Source organism: Acipenser ruthenus, chromosome 3, assembly GCF_902713425.1.
Source record: "Acipenser ruthenus chromosome 3, fAciRut3.2 maternal haplotype, whole genome shotgun sequence".
NCBI lineage: Eukaryota > Metazoa > Chordata > Actinopteri > Acipenseriformes > Acipenseridae > Acipenser > Acipenser ruthenus.
The window spans coordinates 2,274,217-2,293,792 of NC_081191.1; the positions used below are offsets into that span (position 1 = coordinate 2,274,217).

Below are 19,576 nucleotides of genomic sequence, written 5' to 3' on the forward strand. Positions count from 1 at the left end.
AACATGTTCTGTTCTGCAGCATGATGGCTGCTATACTGTATTCCCTCAAGCTTTGTAGGGACCTGACTACACAGATCTTCACCCTTCATTAGGTGCTCCTGAGGAAGTTACAACTGCTCAGTTACAACAGAGCGAGGCAGCTTTAAGAGTGAGGTGCTGCCATCGAACATCTGAGAGCAGCTGTATAGCATGGCTGAGCAGCGCTCCCAGTTACAACAGAGCGAGGCAGCTTTAAGAGTGAGGTGCTGCCATCGAACATATGAGAGCAGCTGTATAGCATGGCTGAGCAGCGCTCCCAGATACAACAGAGCGCGGCAGCTTTAAGAGTGAGGTGCTGCCATCGAACATATGAGAGCAGCTGTAGAGCATGGCTGAGCAGCGCTCCCAGATACAACAGAGCGAGGCAGCTTTAAGAGTTAGGTGCTGCCATCGAACATCTGAGAGCAGCTGTATAGCATGGCTGAGCAGCGCTCCCAGTTACAACAGAGCGAGGCAGCTTTAAGAGTGAGGTGCTGCCATCGAACATCTGAGAGCAGCTGTATAGCATGGCTGAGCAGCACTCCCAGTTACAACAGAGCGAGGCAGCTTTAAGAGTGAGGTGCTGCCATCGAACATATGAGAGCAGCTGTATAGCATGGCTGAGCAGCACTCCCAGTTACAACAGAGCGAGGCAGCTTTAAGAGTGAGGTGCTGCCATCGAACATCTGAGAGCAGCTGTATAGCATGGCTGAGCAGCGCTCCCAGTTACAACAGAGCGAGGCAGCTTTAAGAGTGAGGTGCTGCCATCGAACATCTGAGAGCAGCTGTAGAGCATGGCTGAGCAGCACTCCCAGTTACAACAGAGCGAGGCAGCTTTAAGAGTGAGGTGCTGCCATCGAACATCTGAGAGCAGCTGTATAGCATGGCTGAGCAGCGCTCCCAGTTACAACAGAGCGCGGCAGCTTTAAGAGTGAGGTGCTGCCATCGAACATCTAAGAGCAGCTGTATAGCATGGCTGAGCAGCGCTCCCAGTTAAAACAGAGCGAGGCAGCTTTAAGAGTGAGGTGCTGCCATCGAACATCTAAGAGCAGCTGTATAGCATGGCTGAGCAGCGCTCCCAGTTAAAACAGAGCGAGGCAGCTTTAAGAGTGAGGTGCTGCCATCGAACATCTGAGAGCAGCTGTATAGCATGGCTGAGCAGCGCTCCCAGATACAACAGAGCGAGGCAGCTTTAAGAGTGAGGTGCTGCCATCGAACATCTGAGAGCAGCTGTAGAGCATGGCTGAGCAGCGCTCCCAGATACAACAGAGCGAGGCAGCTTTAAGAGTGAGGTGCTGCCATCGAACATCTGAGAGCAGCTGTATAGCATGGCTGAGCAGCGCTCCCAGTTACAACAGAGCGAGGCAGCTTTAAGAGTGAGGTGCTGCCATCGAACATCTGAGAGCAGCTGTAGAGCATGGCTGAGCAGCACTCCCAGTTACAACAGAGCGAGGCAGCTTTAAGAGTGAGGTGCTGCCATCGAACATCTGAGAGCAGCTGTATAGCATGGCTGAGCAGCGCTCCCAGTTACAACAGAGCGCGGCAGCTTTAAGAGTGAGGTGCTGCCATCGAACATCTAAGAGCAGCTGTATAGCATGGCTGAGCAGCGCTCCCAGTTAAAACAGAGCGAGGCAGCTTTAAGAGTGAGGTGCTGCCATCGAACATCTAAGAGCAGCTGTATAGCATGGCTGAGCAGCGCTCCCAGTTAAAACAGAGCGAGGCAGCTTTAAGAGTGAGGTGCTGCCATCGAACATCTGAGAGCAGCTGTATAGCATGGCTGAGCAGCGCTCCCAGATACAACAGAGCGAGGCAGCTTTAAGAGTGAGGTGCTGCCATCGAACATCTGAGAGCAGCTGTAGAGCATGGCTGAGCAGCGCTCCCAGATACAACAGAGCGAGGCAGCTTTAAGAGTGAGGTGCTGCCATCGAACATCTGAGAGCAGCTGTATAGCATGGCTGAGCAGCGCTCCCAGATACAACAGAGCGAGGCAGCTTTAAGAGTGAGGTGCTGCCATCGAACATCTGAGAGCAGCTGTATAGCATGGCTGAGCAGCGCTCCCAGTTACAACAGAGCGAGGCAGCTTTAAGAGTGAGGTGCTGCCATCGAACATCTGAGAGCAGCTGTATAGCATGGCTGAGCAGCGCTCCCAGTTACAACAGAGCGAGGCAGCTTTAAGAGTGAGGTGCTGCCATCGAACATCTGAGAGCAGCTGTAGAGCATGGCTGAGCAGCGCTCCCAGTTACAACAGAACGAGGCAGCTTTAAGAGTGAGGTGCTGCCATCGAACATCTGAGAGCAGCTGTAGAGCATGGCTGAGCAGCACTCCCAGTTACAACAGAGCGAGGCAGCTTTAAGAGTGAGGTGCTGCCATCGAACATCTGAGAGCAGCTGTATAGCATGGCTGAGCAGCACTCCCAGTTACAACAGAGCGAGGCAGCTTTAAGAGTGAGGTGCTGCCATCGAACATATGAGAGCAGCTGTATAGCATGGCTGAGCAGCGCTCCCAGTTACAACAGAGCGAGGCAGCTTTAAGAGTGAGGTGCTGCCATCGAACATATGAGAGCAGCTGTAGAGCATGGCTGAGCAGCGCTCCCAGTTACAACAGAGCGAGGCAGCTTTAAGAGTGAGGAGCTGCCATCGAACATCTGAGAGCAGCTGTAGAGCATGGCTGAGCAGCACTCCCAGTTACAACAGAGCGAGGCAGCTTTAAGAGTGAGGTGCTGCCATCGAACATCTGAGAGCAGCTGTATAGCATGGCTGAGCAGCACTCCCAGTTACAACAGAGCGAGGCAGCTTTAAGAGTGAGGTGCTGCCATTGAACATCTGAGAGCAGCTGTATAGCATGGCTGAGCAGCGCTCCCAGATACAACAGAGCGAGGCAGCTTTAAGAGTGAGGTGCTGCCATCGAACATCTGAGAGCAGCTGTAGAGCATGGCTGAGCAGCGCTCCCAGTTACAACAGAGCGAGGCAGCTTTAAGAGTGAGGTGCTGCCATCGAACATCTGAGAGCAGCTGTATAGCATGGCTTAGCAGCACTCCTAGATACAACAGAGCGAGGCAGCTTTAAGAGTGAGGTGCTGCCATCGAACATCTGAGAGCAGCTGTAGAGCATGGCTGAGCAGCGCTCCCAGATACAACAGAGCGAGGCAGCTTTAAGAGTGAGGTGCTGCCATCGAACATATGAGAGCAGCTGTATAGCATGGCTGAGCAGCGCTCCCAGATACAACAGAGCGAGGCAGCTTTAAGAGTGAGGTGCTGCCATCGAACATCTGAGAGCAGCTGTAGAGCATGGCTGAGCAGCGCTCCCAGATACAACAGAGCGAGGCAGCTTTAAGAGTGAGGTGCTGCCATCGAACATCTGAGAGCAGCTGTAGAGCATGGCTGAGCAGCGCTCCCAGTTACAACAGAGCGCGGCAGCTTTAAGAGTGAGGTGCTGCCATCAAACATCTGAGAGCAGCTGTAGAGCATGGCTGAGCAGCACTCCCAGTTACAACAGAGCGAGGCAGCTTTAAGAGTGAGGTGCTGCCATCAAACATCTGAGAGCAGCTGTATAGCATGGCTGAGCAGCACTCCCAGTTACAACAGAGCGCGGCAGCTTTAAGAGTGAGGTGCTGCCATCGAACATCTGAGAGCAGCTGTATAGCATGGCTGAGCAGCGCTCCCAGTTACAACAGAGCGCGGCAGCTTTAAGAGTGAGGTGCTGCCATCGAACATCTGAGAGCAGCTGTATAGCATGGCTGAGCAGCGCTCCCAGTTACAACAGAGCGAGGCAGCTTTAAGAGTGAGGTGCTGCCATCGAACATCTGAGAGCAGCTGTAGAGCATGGCTGAGCAGCGCTCCCAGTTACAACAGAGCGAGGCAGCTTTAAGAGTGAGGTGCTGCCATCGAACATCTGAGAGCAGCTGTATAGCATGGCTGAGCAGCACTCCCAGTTACAACAGAGCGAGGCAGCTTTAAGAGTGAGGTGCTGCCATCGAACATCTGAGAGCAGCTGTAGAGCATGGCTGAGCAGCACTCCCAGGTACAACAGAGCGAGGCAGCTTTAAGAGTGAGGTGCTGCCATCGAACATATGAGAGCAGCTGTAGAGCATGGCTGAGCAGCACTCCCAGTTACAACAGAGCGAGGCAGCTTTAAGAGTGAGGTGCTGCCATCGAACATATGAGAGCAGCTGTAGAGCATGGCTGAGCAGCGCTCCCAGATACAACAGAGCGAGGCAGCTTTAAGAGTCAGGTAATGCACAAGACAGATTTCATAGTAAAAAACAAAACCATTTACCTCGATGTCACAAGAATCAACCTAGGGAACATTCAAGTATCCCTCTATTTAACGGACTGGAACAAAAATAAACATGTTTCAAGTCATCAAGAAACTTGTAATGTAACAACACCACACTATCCCCGTTTGCTTCTCCACTAAACATGCAAAAGGGAGATTATGCAACATATCAGTTAGGTTAATAGTTTTGTAAGTTGCTGCCTTGGATGGCTAATAAGAAAGCTGTACTGGGGTCTGGTACTGGATGAAATGCTGGTTGGATGAGGATAAAACAAAAAGATAAAATAAACTGTGGGTTTTTAGTTACAGTTACAACTCAAACATCAGGTGTGTTGTGAAGAAAAAAAAATTATGAATGAAAATAGATTACCATATTAGACAATTTGATATGATTCTGTTTAACTTTCCTTGTTGTGTAAATACTGTATTAATATGACAATATGAATATCTCAGTGTCTGGATAAACAGTGGAGCCAAGCACACAGGCTTTACAGCGGCTGACAGCAGCGCTTCAATCTTTAGAGCTGATGCACTCCTGTGACAGGGTACTCTCTGTCCCTGTGCGGTTTGGTGTTATTTTCTATTTGTTGTATTATTATTATTTAAATGTAGTAGTTTGGTGTTTATTTAAAAACATGATGTTTTATTGTTTGACAGCCTGGAAGGGGTTAAATGCCCCATCAAGATAAAATCGTGAGAATGCATGGTCAACAGCGAGTGCTTATTGACCACGCATATGATAAAACACGTGCCGAATGTGGTCGAGGGGTAAATTAGGTAACTGATAGCCAGTTAATCCCTCGGCCACAACATAAAAACCAGCAACTTTGGCTGAACAGGTAGTGTGATCAGAGGAGGAACGATAAAAGTAAGAACTAAGAATTAGAGAATATAAGTTTGTACAGGGTTTTGTTTTGTCTGTCTATTTTGGCCAACAAGCCTTTTGTTTTGTGAAGTGTTTTGTTTTGTTCTTTATTTTACTTTAATAAATAGGATCGCGAAAGCATTCTTACCCCAGTACTGTGCCTGCCTGTATTATCTTCCGGGTCTGTGACGTCACCACACAAGCCATCGTGCAACAACCCCCCAGACCTGCACCTGTTATACTGAATCAATACACATCGGTGGCATAGCCTGGCATGCTGAAATTATTACATTGCTGGCATTTTATATAAAAAATAAATAAATACATATGGAAAGGATTGTGTTTCTTCTGAGCATTTCAGAGCTGATTTTATATTATGATCACTATAATGGGATTCTCGGTTTTGCTTTAACTTTGCATTTCATTTTTGTTTGTGTCCGTTTGTCCTCCTTTTTATTATCAAGCTGTATATGATCCGCAGAGTATATTTTACAAGAAATGGTATTATTGCAAAGGAACTGTCAAGCCAATAACCAATACAACTCATCTGTACTGAATAGTAGCTCACTCCCCCATCACGATAATGTTTACTGCACTCACAGTAAAATCCCTATGAAGACACTGACATGAGAACCAGTGAGGTCCAAAAAGAAAAGAACTCTCTCTGCAGCCAATGCATGCCAACAACAATGGGAGCAAAAAACGATACGATGCAGATACATTAAAAGCATAATACATGTACAGTAAGATTATGAAGCATAACCTTTAAAACAAATCAGCCTTTAAACAATCATTGAACAGCCTAGGAACTGGCAAACACTAAGTCAGGAAAAACCCAAGGTTTCCTGCCAAAGAAGAAAATACACAAATGCTTGGAAAGCAAGCACATGTAAAAGAAAAATACTAAATAAATTGTGCAATTATTTTTTCTTTAAACTTAAACTTAAAGGAGGTCATGGCCAAAATAACCACCTCCTTCTATATTCTGACAGGGTGTCCATCCCAATCAAAATAACCTCCTCCTTCTATATTCTGACAGGGTGTCCATCCCAATCAAAATAACCTCCTCCTTCTATATTCTGACAGGGTGTCCATCCCAATCAAAATAACCTCCTCCTTCTATATTCTGACAGGGTGTCCATCCCAATCAAAATAACCTCCTCCTTCTATATTCTGACAGGGTGTCCATCCCAATCAAAATAACCTCCTCCTTCTATATTCTGACAGGGTGTCCATATCAATCAAAATAACCTCCTCCTTCTATATTCTGACAGGGTGTCCATCCCAATCAAAATAACCTCCTCCTTCTATATTCTGACAGGGTGTCCATCCCAATCAAAATAACCTCCTCCTTCTATATTCTGACAGGGTGTCCATCCCAATCAAAATAACCTCCTCCTTCTATATTCTGACAGGGTGTCCATATCAATCAAAATAACCTCCTCCTTCTATATTCTGACAGGGTGTCCATCCCAATCAAAATAACCTCCTCCTTCTATATTCTGACAGGGTGTCCATCCCAATCAAAATAACCTCCTCCTTCTATATTCTGACAGGGTGTCCATATCAATCAAAATAACCTCCTCCTTCTATATTCTGACAGGGTGTCCATCCCAATCAAAATAACCTCCTCCTTCTATATTCTGACAGGGTGTCCATCCCAATCAAAATAACCTCCTCCTTCTATATTCTGACAGGGTGTCCATCCCAATCAAAATAACCTCCTCCTTCTATATTCTGACAGGGTGTCCATCCCAATCAAAATAACCTCCTCCTTCTATATTCTGACAGGGTGTCCATCCCAATCAAAATAACCTCCTCCTTCTATATTCTGACAGGGTGTCCATATCAATCAAAATAACCTCCTCCTTCTATATTCTGACAGGGTGTCCATCCCAATCAAAATAACCTCCTCCTTCTATATTCTGACAGGGTGTCCATATCAATCAAAATAACCTCCTCCTTCTATATTCTGACAGGGTGTCCATATCAATCAAAATAACCTCCTCCTTCTATATTCTGACAGGGTGTCCATCCCAATCAAAATAACCTCCTCCTTCTATATTCTGACAGGGTGTCCATCCCAATCAAAATAACCTCCTCCTTCTATATTCTGACAGGGTGTCCATATCAATCAAAATAACCTCCTCCTTCTATATTCTGACAGGGTGTCCATCCCAATCAAAATAACCTCCTCCTTCTATATTCTGACAGGGTGTCCATCCCAATCAAAATAACCTCCTCCTTCTATATTCTGACAGGGTGTCCATCCCAATCAAAATAACCTCCTCCTTCTATATTCTGACAGGGTGTCCATCCCAATCAAAATAACCTCCTCCTTCTATATTCTGACAGGGTGTCCATCCCAATCAAAATAACCTCCTCCTTCTATATTCTGACAGGGTGTCCATATCAATCAAAATAACCTCCTCCTTCTATATTCTGACAGGGTGTCCATCCCAATCAAAATAACCTCCTCCTTCTATATTCTGACAGGGTGTCCATCCCAATCAAAATAACCTCCTCCTTCTATATTCTGACAGGGTGTCCATATCAATCAAAATAACCTCCTCCTTCTATATTCTGACAGGGTGTCCATATCAATCAAAATAACCTCCTCCTTCTATATTCTGACAGGGTGTCCATCCCAATCAAAATAACCTCCTCCTTCTATATTCTGACAGGGTGTCCATATCAATCAAAATAACCTCCTCCTTCTATATTCTGACAGGGTGTCCATCCCAATCAAAATAACCTCCTCCTTCTATATTCTGACAGGGTGTCCATCCCAATCAAAATAACCTCCTCCATCTATATTCTGACAGGGTGTCCATATCAATCAAAATAACCTCCTCCTTCTATATTCTGACAGGGTGTCCATCCCAATCAAAATAACCTCCTCCTTCTATATTCTGACAGGGTGTCCATATCAATCAAAATAACCTCCTCCTTCTATATTCTGACAGGGTGTCCATCCCAATCAAAATAACCTCCTCCTTCTATATTCTGACAGGGTGTCCATCCCAATCAAAATAACCTCCTCCTTCTATATTCTGACAGGGTGTCCATCCCAATCAAAATAACCTCCTCCTTCTATATTCTGACAGGGTGTCCATCCCAATCAAAATAACCTCCTCCTTCTATATTCTGACAGGGTGTCCATCCCAATCAAAATAACCTCCTCCTTCTATATTCTGACAGGGTGTCCATCCCAATCAAAATAACCTCCTCCTTCTATATTCTGACAGGGTGTCCATCCCAATCAAAATAACCTCCTCCTTCTATATTCTGACAGGGTGTCCATCCCAATCAAAATAACCTCCTCCTTCTATATTCTGACAGGGTGTCCATCCCAATCAAAATAACCTCCTCCTTCTATATTCTGACAGGGTGTCCATCCCAATCAAAATAACCTCCTCCTTCTATATTCTGACAGGGTGTCCATATCAATCAAAATAACCTCCTCCTTCTATATTCTGACAGGGTGTCCATATCAATCAAAATAACCTCCTCCTTCTATATTCTGACAGGGTGTCCATCCCAATCAAAATAACCTCCTCCTTCTATATTCTGACAGGGTGTCCATATCAATCAAAATAACCTCCTCCTTCTATATTCTGACAGGGTGTCCATATCAATCAAAATAACCTCCTCCTTCTATATTCTGACAGGGTGTCCATCCCAATCAAAATAACCTCCTCCTTCTATATTCTGACAGGGTGTCCATCCCAATCAAAATAACCTCCTCCTTCTATATTCTGACAGGGTGTCCATCCCAATCAAAATAACCTCCTCCTTCTATATTCTGACAGGGTGTCCATCCCAATCAAAATAACCTCCTCCTTCTATATTCTGACAGGGTGTCCATCCCAATCAAAATAACCTCCTCCTTCTATATTCTGACAGGGTGTCCATCCCAATCAAAATAACCTCCTCCTTCTATATTCTGACAGGGTGTCCATCCCAATCAAAATAACCTCCTCCTTCTATATTCTGACAGGGTGTCCATCCCAATCAAAATAACCTCCTCCTTCTATATTCTGACAGGGTGTCCATCCCAATCAAAATAACCTCCTCCTTCTATATTCTGACAGGGTGTCCATATCAATCAAAATAACCTCCTCCTTCTATATTCTGACAGGGTGTCCATATCAATCAAAATAACCTCCTCCTTCTATATTCTGACAGGGTGTCCATATCAATCAAAATAACCTCCTCCTTCTATATTCTGACAGGGTGTCCATATCAATCAAAATAACCTCCTCCTTCTATATTCTGACAGGGTGTCCATCCCAATCAAAATAACCTCCTCCTTCTATATTCTGACAGGGTGTCCATATCAATCAAAATAACCTCCTCCTTCTATATTCTGACAGGGTGTCCATATCAATCAAAATAACCTCCTCCTTCTATATTCTGACAGGGTGTCCATCCCAATCAAAATAACCTCCTCCTTCTATATTCTGACAGGGTGTCCATCCCAATCAAAATAACCTCCTCCTTCTATATTCTGACAGGGTGTCCATATCAATCAAAATAACCACCTCCTTCTATATTCTGACAGGGTGTCCATCCCAATCAAAATAACCTCCTCCTTCTATATTCTGACAGGGTGTCCATCCCAATCAAAATAACCTCCTCCTTCTATATTCTGACAGGGTGTCCATCCCAATCAAAATAACCTCCTCCTTCTATATTCTGACAGGGTGTCCATCCCAATCAAAATAACCTCCTCCTTCTATATTCTGACAGGGTGTCCATATCAATCAAAATAACCTCCTCCTTCTATATTCTGACAGGGTGTCCATCCCAATCAAAATAACCTCCTCCTTCTATATTCTGACAGGGTGTCCATCCCAATCAAAATAACCTCCTCCTTCTATATTCTGACAGGGTGTTCATCCCAATCAAAATAACCTCCTCCTTCTATATTCTGACAGGGTGTCCATCCCAATCAAAATAACCTCCTCCTTCTATATTCTGACAGGGTGTCCATATCAATCAAAATAACCTCCTCCTTCTATATTCTGACAGGGTGTCCATCCCAATCAAAATAACCTCCTCCTTCTATATTCTGACAGGGTGTCCATCCCAATCAAAATAACCTCCTCCTTCTATATTCTGACAGGGTGTCCATCCCAATCAAAATAACCTCCTCCTTCTATATTCTGACAGGGTGTCCATCCCAATCAAAATAACCTCCTCCTTCTATATTCTGACAGGGTGTCCATCCCAATCAAAACAACCTCCTCCTTCTATATTCTGACAGGGTGTCCATCCCAATCAAAATAACCTCCTCCTTCTATATTCTGACAGGGTGTCCATCCCAATCAAAATAACCTCCTCCTTCTATATTCTGACAGGGTGTCCATCCCAATCAAAATAACCTCCTCCTTCTATATTCTGACAGGGTGTCCATCCCAATCAAAATAACCACCTCCTTCTATATTCTGACAGGGTGTCCATCCCAATCAAAATAACCTCCTCCTTCTATATTCTGACAGGGTGTCCATCCCAATCAAAATAACCTCCTCCTTCTATATTCTGACAGGGTGTCCATCCCAATCAAAATAACCTCCTCCTTCTATATTCTGACAGGGTGTCCATCCCAATCAAAATAACCACCTCCTTCTATATTCTGACAGGGTGTCCATCCCAATCAAAATAACCTCCTCCTTCTATATTCTGACAGGGTGTCCATCCCAATCAAAATAACCTCCTCCTTCTATATTCTGACAGGGTGTCCATCCCAATCAAAATAACCACCTCCTTCTATATTCTGACAGGGTGTCCATCCCAATCAAAATAACCTCCTCCTTCTATATTCTGACAGGGTGTCCATCCCAATCAAAATAACCTCCTCCTTCTATATTCTGACAGGGTGTCCATCCCAATCAAAATAACCTCCTCCTTCTATATTCTGACAGGGTGTCCATCCCAATCAAAATAACCACCTCCTTCTATATTCTGACAGGGTGTCCATATCAATCAAAATAACCTCCTCCTTCTATATTCTGACAGGGTGTCCATCCCAATCAAAATAACCTCCTCCTTCTATATTCTGACAGGGTGTCCATCCCAATCAAAATAACCTCCTCCTTCTATATTCTGACAGGGTGTCCATCCCAATCAAAATAACCTCCTCCTTCTATATTCTGACAGGGTGTCCATATCAATCAAAATAACCTCCTCCTTCTATATTCTGACAGGGTGTCCATCCCAATCAAAATAACCTCCTCCTTCTATATTCTGACAGGGTGTCCATCCCAATCAAAATAACCTCCTCCTTCTATATTCTGACAGGGTGTCCATCCCAATCAAAATAACCTCCTCCTTCTATATTCTGACAGGGTGTCCATATCAATCAAAATAACCTCCTCCTTCTATATTCTGACAGGGTGTCCATCCCAATCAAAATAACCTCCTCCTTCTATATTCTGACAGGGTGTCCATCCCAATCAAAATAACCTCCTCCTTCTATATTCTGACAGGGTGTCCATCCCAATCAAAATAACCTCCTCCTTCTATATTCTGACAGGGTGTCCATCCCAATCAAAATAACCTCCTCCTTCTATATTCTGACAGGGTGTCCATATCAATCAAAATAACCTCCTCCTTCTATATTCTGACAGGGTGTCCATCCCAATCAAAATAACCTCCTCCTTCTATATTCTGACAGGGTGTCCATATCAATCAAAATAACCTCCTCCTTCTATATTCTGACAGGGTGTCCATATCAATCAAAATAACCTCCTCCTTCTATATTCTGACAGGGTGTCCATCCCAATCAAAATAACCTCCTCCTTCTATATTCTGACAGGGTGTCCATATCAATCAAAATAACCTCCTCCTTCTATATTCTGACAGGGTGTCCATATCAATCAAAATAACCTCCTCCTTCTATATTCTGACAGGGTGTCCATCCCAATCAAAATAACCTCCTCCTTCTATATTCTGACAGGGTGTCCATATCAATCAAAATAACCTCCTCCTTCTATATTCTGACAGGGTGTCCATATCAATCAAAATAACCTCCTCCTTCTATATTCTGACAGGGTGTCCATCCCAATCAAAATAACCTCCTCCTTCTATATTCTGACAGGGTGTCCATATCAATCAAAATAACCTCCTCCTTCTATATTCTGACAGGGTGTCCATCCCAATCAAAATAACCTCCTCCTTCTATATTCTGACAGGGTGTCCATCCCAATCAAAATAACCTCCTCCTTCTATATTCTGACAGGGTGTCCATATCAATCAAAATAACCTCCTCCTTCTATATTCTGACAGGGTGTCCATATCAATCAAAATAACCTCCTCCTTCTATATTCTGACAGGGTGTCCATATCAATCAAAATAACCTCCTCCTTCTATATTCTGACAGGGTGTCCATCCCATTCAAATTAACCACCTCCTTATATACCCAACTCAGAGGGGATGCTTTTGTCTCAGTAACCCTACCTGGAATAACAGATCCAAATAATTACATCAGCTCTCTCTATCCCTCCTGCTTGACTTAACAGTGCTCACTACTTCCACTTTAAAGAAACCTAACTAAAGTCGTGTTTTAGAGAAATCCAAAATATTGTTGACACGAGATAAAACTGACTCCCTGGATTGAAAATGCGAAGCCCTGTCAGTATTAATTAGAGCCAGTACAGCTTCTTGTGGAAAGCAATGGTTACACAACAACATTGTTTTAATCCAACCCTGGAAGTAGGGTTACCATATGGCTCCAGATTAACCGGACGCTTTGAGACAGACCGGGATTTCAGAATTCCCCCTAAATTGAAAGTAATTCACGTATAAATGAGCTCCACCTTTGCTGAGATTAATCCTGCTGTGGTGGAATTGCTTGGGAGCAGCAAACAATTCACACTGATCAGCTGCTTCTGATCAGATCTTAATGAATGAACAGCTAATTTATCGATAGAGCAACGAGATGATGATGAAATTGTATTTGCAGAATAATATGGGTGATTGAATTTTAACAAACAGAAAAAAATAGCGTCTGGCTGCAGTTCATTCTTGGTATAATACAATTATTTGACGCGCATGCGGGTATTTAAGCACCATTCTTAATTGTAGCTAAGGATGGTTCATTTACACCTTCATTTATTTCAATTTAGGGGCAAGTTTGAAATCCCGTTCTGTCTCACAGCGTCCGGTTAATCTGGAGCCACATGGTAACCCTACTGGAAGTAAAGTGAGCTAAAAACCATCTGTGGCAGAGCAAGACCTCTGCCTGTAGATAGTGCTGGTATTTGTGTGTTTTGGTCGTGGTTGGGAGGAATGGGGTTAATTCCTGTCCCTGCCAAAAACATGTGAGAATGTGGCTGCTCCCAAATTGAATATTTGGTGTTAATTGGGAGCAGCCACATCATATAAAAGGAGAGCTCACGGCTCCATTAGGAGAGAGACTACCAGGGAGCTGGAACAAAGAGTAAGTACAGTGTTTGTTTCATTTGTAAAAGTATATAGGTTCTGCTGACCGGTAAACAGCTTAGCTGTCCGGTGTAGTTTAGAGTGGAAACGTTTAGTGAGCACTCCTGGAAGGAGTTAGGTTTTTGTTTTGTTTATTTTGTTTTGTGTCCTGCATGTGACAAGCTCAACCCGGTTTGTCACAGCATCAAACAGATATCCATTACAAGCCATCTAATTTGCCCAGAGATTAGACAGAAGATTCGCCCACCAGCCAAAGGACTCTTTGCATTAAAGGTTCAGCCACCAACGCATGCCAGAGGTTAAACCCTAGCATCCACATCAGTGTGTCAGACAGGGTTAGATCTCTAGCTATCAAATCACCTTCTAAAATGAGTACAGTACAAACCAGTCGTACATTGTTCAGTTAGTATCAAAGACACAGTAATAATGTAGGTCCAGTTCATTATAATACAGCAGAAAAAGTAATCGTGCAAAGTGAAAGCACTGATCCTAAAACTTCGACCCTGGAACATTTATTGCAGAACTCATGAAATGACCCAGGCATGATCTAGTTTCTACTTTTTTTTCTACCAAAGCATAAATGACCTTGGTACCCTGCCTGATGCATCGCTCATTAGTTACGGTTGAAAGGATTGAGTGAGAATCGAAAAACAAAGAAGGAAATGACAGGACGTTGTTTATGTAGCAGCCGTATGAAGAAGTAAGGCATTCCTCTTCCTCCACAGCATGCCAAGGAAAAGGACCACTCATTGTATTATTATTAGGCTTCCATAGGCCCATAGGGCTGGGCAGCCTATTGTTATTGCTGGGATTCTTCTTCTTCTTCTTCTTCTTCTTCCTTCTTCCTTCTTCCTCTTCTTCTTCTTCTTCTTCTTCTTCTTGCCAAAAGTTGCTCAAAAACTGTCAAAATTTGGTAGGATAGTAGATGCTTATGGGAAGTTGGTAAATGTTAATTGAACAAATGTCGTAGGTCACATGGTTTGGACACCATATTGGATTGGTAAAAATTCGTCTTTCAAAAACCACTTATTGCAGAGTGCCGAAAGTTGGTATACTTGTTGAGGGAAGATTAACTGGTGTTCGTAAGAAGCTGATAGGTTGTGTGGTATGGCAGCCATGCTGCATGATGTCATAATCACACGGTAGAGACGAATAATCACAAACTACAAAGATCTTCTTCTCCCATACCGCTAGTCCGATTGAACCAAACATTGGCACATATGATCCTAGTGTGGTTATCTTTAAATGTTGTTCAAGGGAAGTTGCTACAATAAAAAATATGGCGACCACGTTGGATGACATCATCAACTTACAAAACTGTCTAATAACTCATTGTAGACAGGGCCATGGTTACTATGGAACACATATAGTAACCCATTTATGCTCTATCAAAAAATGTCATTGCCCGTGACCTTTGACCTCTCCTAAAGGTCAAATGTAAAAGTGGCTTATAACTCCTGAGAGAGTGCAGATAGGGTCATGGTTAATATGGAACACATATAGTAACCCATGTATGCATTCTGCACTATTTGCAAAAGTGTTTGGTACTGGTACTGGCATTCTGTACTATTTGCAGAAGTGTTTGTTACTGGTACCTGCATTCTGCACTATTTGCTACAGTGTTTGGTACTGGAAGCCATAAAGTTGCTGGCAACTCTAGTTATTATTATTATTATTATTATTATTATTATTATTATTATTATTAATATTATTTTTTCAAATAAAAATAACCCAGGTACAATTTAACCAGGAAAAGGCATTCCTCTTCCTCCACAGCATGCCAGGGAAAAGGACCACTCATTGTATTATTATTATTATTATTATTATTATTATTTCAAATAGAAATAACCCAGGTACAATTTAACCAGGAAAAGCTTTTTCAATTGATGCTGTGTCTCTTACAAAGGTGTCCTGGGTGACAGAGAAAAGAAAACATTATCTTTATTTACTGCATACCATTTTCATAAGATAATATAAAATACTGCTGTCAACAAAACGAAAATTCACTGAACAGACTGATATACACCAGGAGAGAAATGCACTGCAGTTCAGTTTCTTATACAGTGCAATTTTATATGATAAGTGGGTTATCTCTGCCTTTTGCTTAATTGAGATTAAAAAGACTATCCACCAATAACACAACACAGTAATCATCATGAAGGGTCCATAGTGACAGAGGCCTAAAAAAAGGAAAGGCCAAGTCACTTGTCATAACTCTAAATAGCAATAACCTCTAGTTATTGCTTAAGGATCAGTTAAGTCATACTTTTTTTTTTTTTTTTTTTTTCTCAGAATTCAGAATTTCAGTAACCTGATAATTGTTTTGCAGACCAATCCAGAGACCCCCCACATGGGTTTTAATCTCTTGATCTGGGCATTAGCAGTGTAAATGCACTGTCCTGAAACTGCATGGCCAGAAGGTGACATTGGATTAGAGAGATGACTAATGTGTCATTTTGGGGTTTACTGGTTTCTTTGAATCCCACCTGAGGACATTCTCTTGTTTCTAAGTGGCAATTTTACGGTTTGTTGCCTTTGAACTTTCTGTTTTAGCTTTTTTCTTGGGACTACAGATAAGGATATTTTGACAGAGAATATCGTTCAGAGGGCTTCCTTATTTTCATCTCCATGCTGTAAGAGTAAATATCTGTGTGCAGATTTAGGACAGGACTCCAGTGTTACATCTTTTTTTCAGTGACTTAATATGGTGGCAGTAGGTAGGATACCAAAATACATGAAGCAAGATGAAACTTTATCAACATTTACATTTCAGTTTAAACCTCATTTAAACCTCTGACCTGATGCTTTGCATGCAAGTGCAGTACCTAGCAAGTCACAGACAACATTTTTTTTTTTGCATGGAGTAAAGTCTAAGCATGTTCTGAATTCTGAGGTCATAAAAAGGCCATGACGCTTATTGCATATATAATAATTACGATAGTTACATTCTGCTTCATCATCTAATCACACTTCCAAATGTTCTGTAGTAAAACAGTGGCTGCCCTCGGATTTGAAACAGAGAATTGCATGGCTCTTAGAAGCAGATCACTGACCATCAAACTCAAGCAGATGAGAAGGGCAGGAATGGCATTGGATTTACAGGAGAACCACAGCCCAGTGTTCCAAACAGCTGCACCTTTATGTATGGCCATGAAGACAGAAGATGTGTGGTGCATGCCCATTTTATCCTATGTTTTTACTCTGACATCACTATTCATTTTAAGTCATCAAACTTGCAAGCTGAAATGCATACTAAAATAAAAAGAAAGACTAAATAAAATGCACGTTCTAGATCTTTATTGACAATACCATATGTTGGAGAAACATGCACTTTAAGAAACTATAGTTTAAAAGATTAACTGTTTAGTTTTAGATTGAGCTAGTAAAAGACAATATTTGGGTTTAATATTAATTACTGGAGCAGGAAGACAGATGTTAAGGGGAAAGCTTTTAAAGTGCACCAAATGGCAATTTAAAAGGGGACCCTGTGCTTTGTCAGAGAGAACACTTTGGGAGCTAAAACCTTCGGAAGCTTAAACAATCTCCTTCCTTATCTTTATAACATCAGGGTTTCCTGAGTGGAACATCAGACAGGCTTTGATGTTACAATCACTTAAGGTAATAAAACGAAAGTGGACCCACGTGGTCAATGATATTCTGATAGGTTAAGGAATAAGGGGTGATGTCTAAGAGAAGCTATATTAAATCCCAACATTGTTTTGTCTTGTTGATTCTGTTAGTACCTCTGCATAGGGACAATGGAATACCCATCGTTCGGCTGTATTGAATAAAATAAATACAACGAAGTTCAGAATCACAATAATTATTTATACTGACGGATATATGAAGGAAAAAAACCCACAAACTTTTAACTAACTTTTAATTTTAAATCAACACCATACCATGAATCTACCATAAGTCTGTAATCTCCTGACAATCCCCTCTGAGTTGGCTCTTATTGTTTAATTAAAATCTTTTGTAGGATCCTATGAGAACTTCAGCTATTCGGTCACTACTGTGTCTGACTTGTTGCTTTGCGATGCCTCCAACCTTTCGTATGTACAGTCTTGGAGGTAACTGATTACTCACTAAGAGATGTTTCCTGCCTTTGTCTTGGATGTAACTGATTACTCACTAAGAGATGTTTCCTGCCTTTGTCTTGGAGGTGACTGATTACTCACTAAGAGATGTTTCCTATCTTTGTCTTGGAGGTAACTGATTACTCACTAAGAGATGTTTCCTACCTTTGTCTTGGAGGTAACTGATTACTCACTAAGAGATGTTTCCTACCTTTGTCTTGGAGGTGACTGATTACTCACTAAGAGATGTTTCCTGCCTTTGTCTTGGAGGTGACTGATTACTCACTAAGAGATGTTTCCTGCCTTTGTCTTGGAGGTGACTGATTACTCACTAAGAGATGTTTCCTACCTTTGTCTTGGAGGTGACTGATTACTCACTAAGAGATGTTTCCTACCTTTGTCTTGGATGTAACTGATTACTCACAAAGAGATGTTTCCTGCCTTTGTCTTGGAGGTGACTGATTACTCACTAAGAGATGTTTCCTGCCTTTGTCTTGGAGGTGACTGATTACTCACTAAGAGATGTTTCCTGCCTTTGTCTTGGAGGTAACTGATTACTCACTAAGAGATGTTTCCTACCTTTGTCTTGGATGTAACTGATTACTCACAAAGAGATGTTTCCTGCCTTTGTCTTGGAGGTGACTGATTACTCACTAAGAGATGTTTCCTGCCTTTGTCTTGGAGGTGACTGATTACTCACTAAGAGATGTTTCCTACCTTTGTCTTGGAGGTAACTGATTACTCACTAAGAGATGTTTCCTGCCTTTGTCTTGGAGGTGACTGATTACTCACTAAGAGATGTTTCCTGCCTTTGTCTTGGAGGTGACTGATTACTCACTAAGAGATGTTTCCTGCCTTTGTCTTGGAGGTGACTGATTACTCACTAAGAGATGTTTCCTGCCTTTGTCTTGGAGGTGACTGATTACTCACTAAGAGATGTTTCCTGCCTTTGTCTTGGAGGTAACTGATTACTCACTAAGAGATGTTTCCTGCCTTTGTCTTGGAGGTAACTGATTACTCGCTAAGAGATGTTTCCTACCTTTTGTATGGACAGTCTTGGAGGTGAGCTCCAAGGTCTCGAGGGGCTCTGCTCCAATGTTCTCCAGTCTGATCATCAGCTGCCGTGTCTCTCCATTGAAGAGCTGGACAGACACGCTGGTGGAGACCTCTTCCCCCGAGGCTGGCAGCAGCATGTGGGCAGAGCTGAAGGGAGAAACAGGCAGAGCTCAGACTCCAGCCACATGTCCAGCTATCAGATACAGTGCTATGCGACAAATGACCACAGTCAGCAGAAGACAAGGGGTGCATGGCAAAGTGTTACAGTGAAGACAGCACTTTGAACAGCAGTTTATTAGCAATTTATTATGATCTTTACACAAAAAAGTCAAGCTATACATTCTGTGTTTTTTTTTTTTTTTAAGTGTATTGATTTTGTATTAGTAGTAGTAGTATTATTAGTTTTGTAAAAGTTTCCTGTCACAAAAAATATATATTTAATTTTTGCATTTGCCAGTTGTGGTGTAGATGGTCATTAGAATTATACAGATCACAGAACAATTGAAGCAGATCAGTCCCCTATCACTCAAAGGAGAAAAACAGGTGAATCGCCGTGCTATCAGAAATTACTGCATCTCAACCAATCAACCAGGTTCAGCCTTCATTATGCCACCTGATTATGTCCAGCATTGAATTTAAGCCCAACTGAAGTTTAGTTTGAAGCACCCTAATGCGATGCTGTAGAAAAACACATTAAACATGTCTCTGGGGTGCTCAAATATCACCTTGGTCAATGATCTTGCAGTTAATGAAAAGTTTTTAGGTATCTGACATCAGACCAACAACCACTGCTGTGCTGTAATTCTTTGTCCGAGTGGCTGATAAATGAAGGTTAAATC

The 19,576-nt window shown here is 42.7% G+C and overlaps 1 protein-coding gene across 6 annotated transcripts in view; it reads right to left on the reverse strand.

The window, feature by feature from the left end:
- trappc9 (trafficking protein particle complex subunit 9) overlaps positions 1-19,576 on the reverse strand; it is a 383,858-nt gene that overhangs the window by 258,030 nt on the left and 106,252 nt on the right. For all 6 annotated transcript variants that reach the window (XM_059010260.1, XM_059010253.1, XM_059010235.1 and 3 more), the window contains one exon: positions 18,721-18,884. In XM_059010260.1, the coding sequence (XP_058866243.1) occupies positions 18,721-18,884 (164 nt within the window). The remainder of the gene's footprint in view (positions 1-18,720; positions 18,885-19,576) is intronic.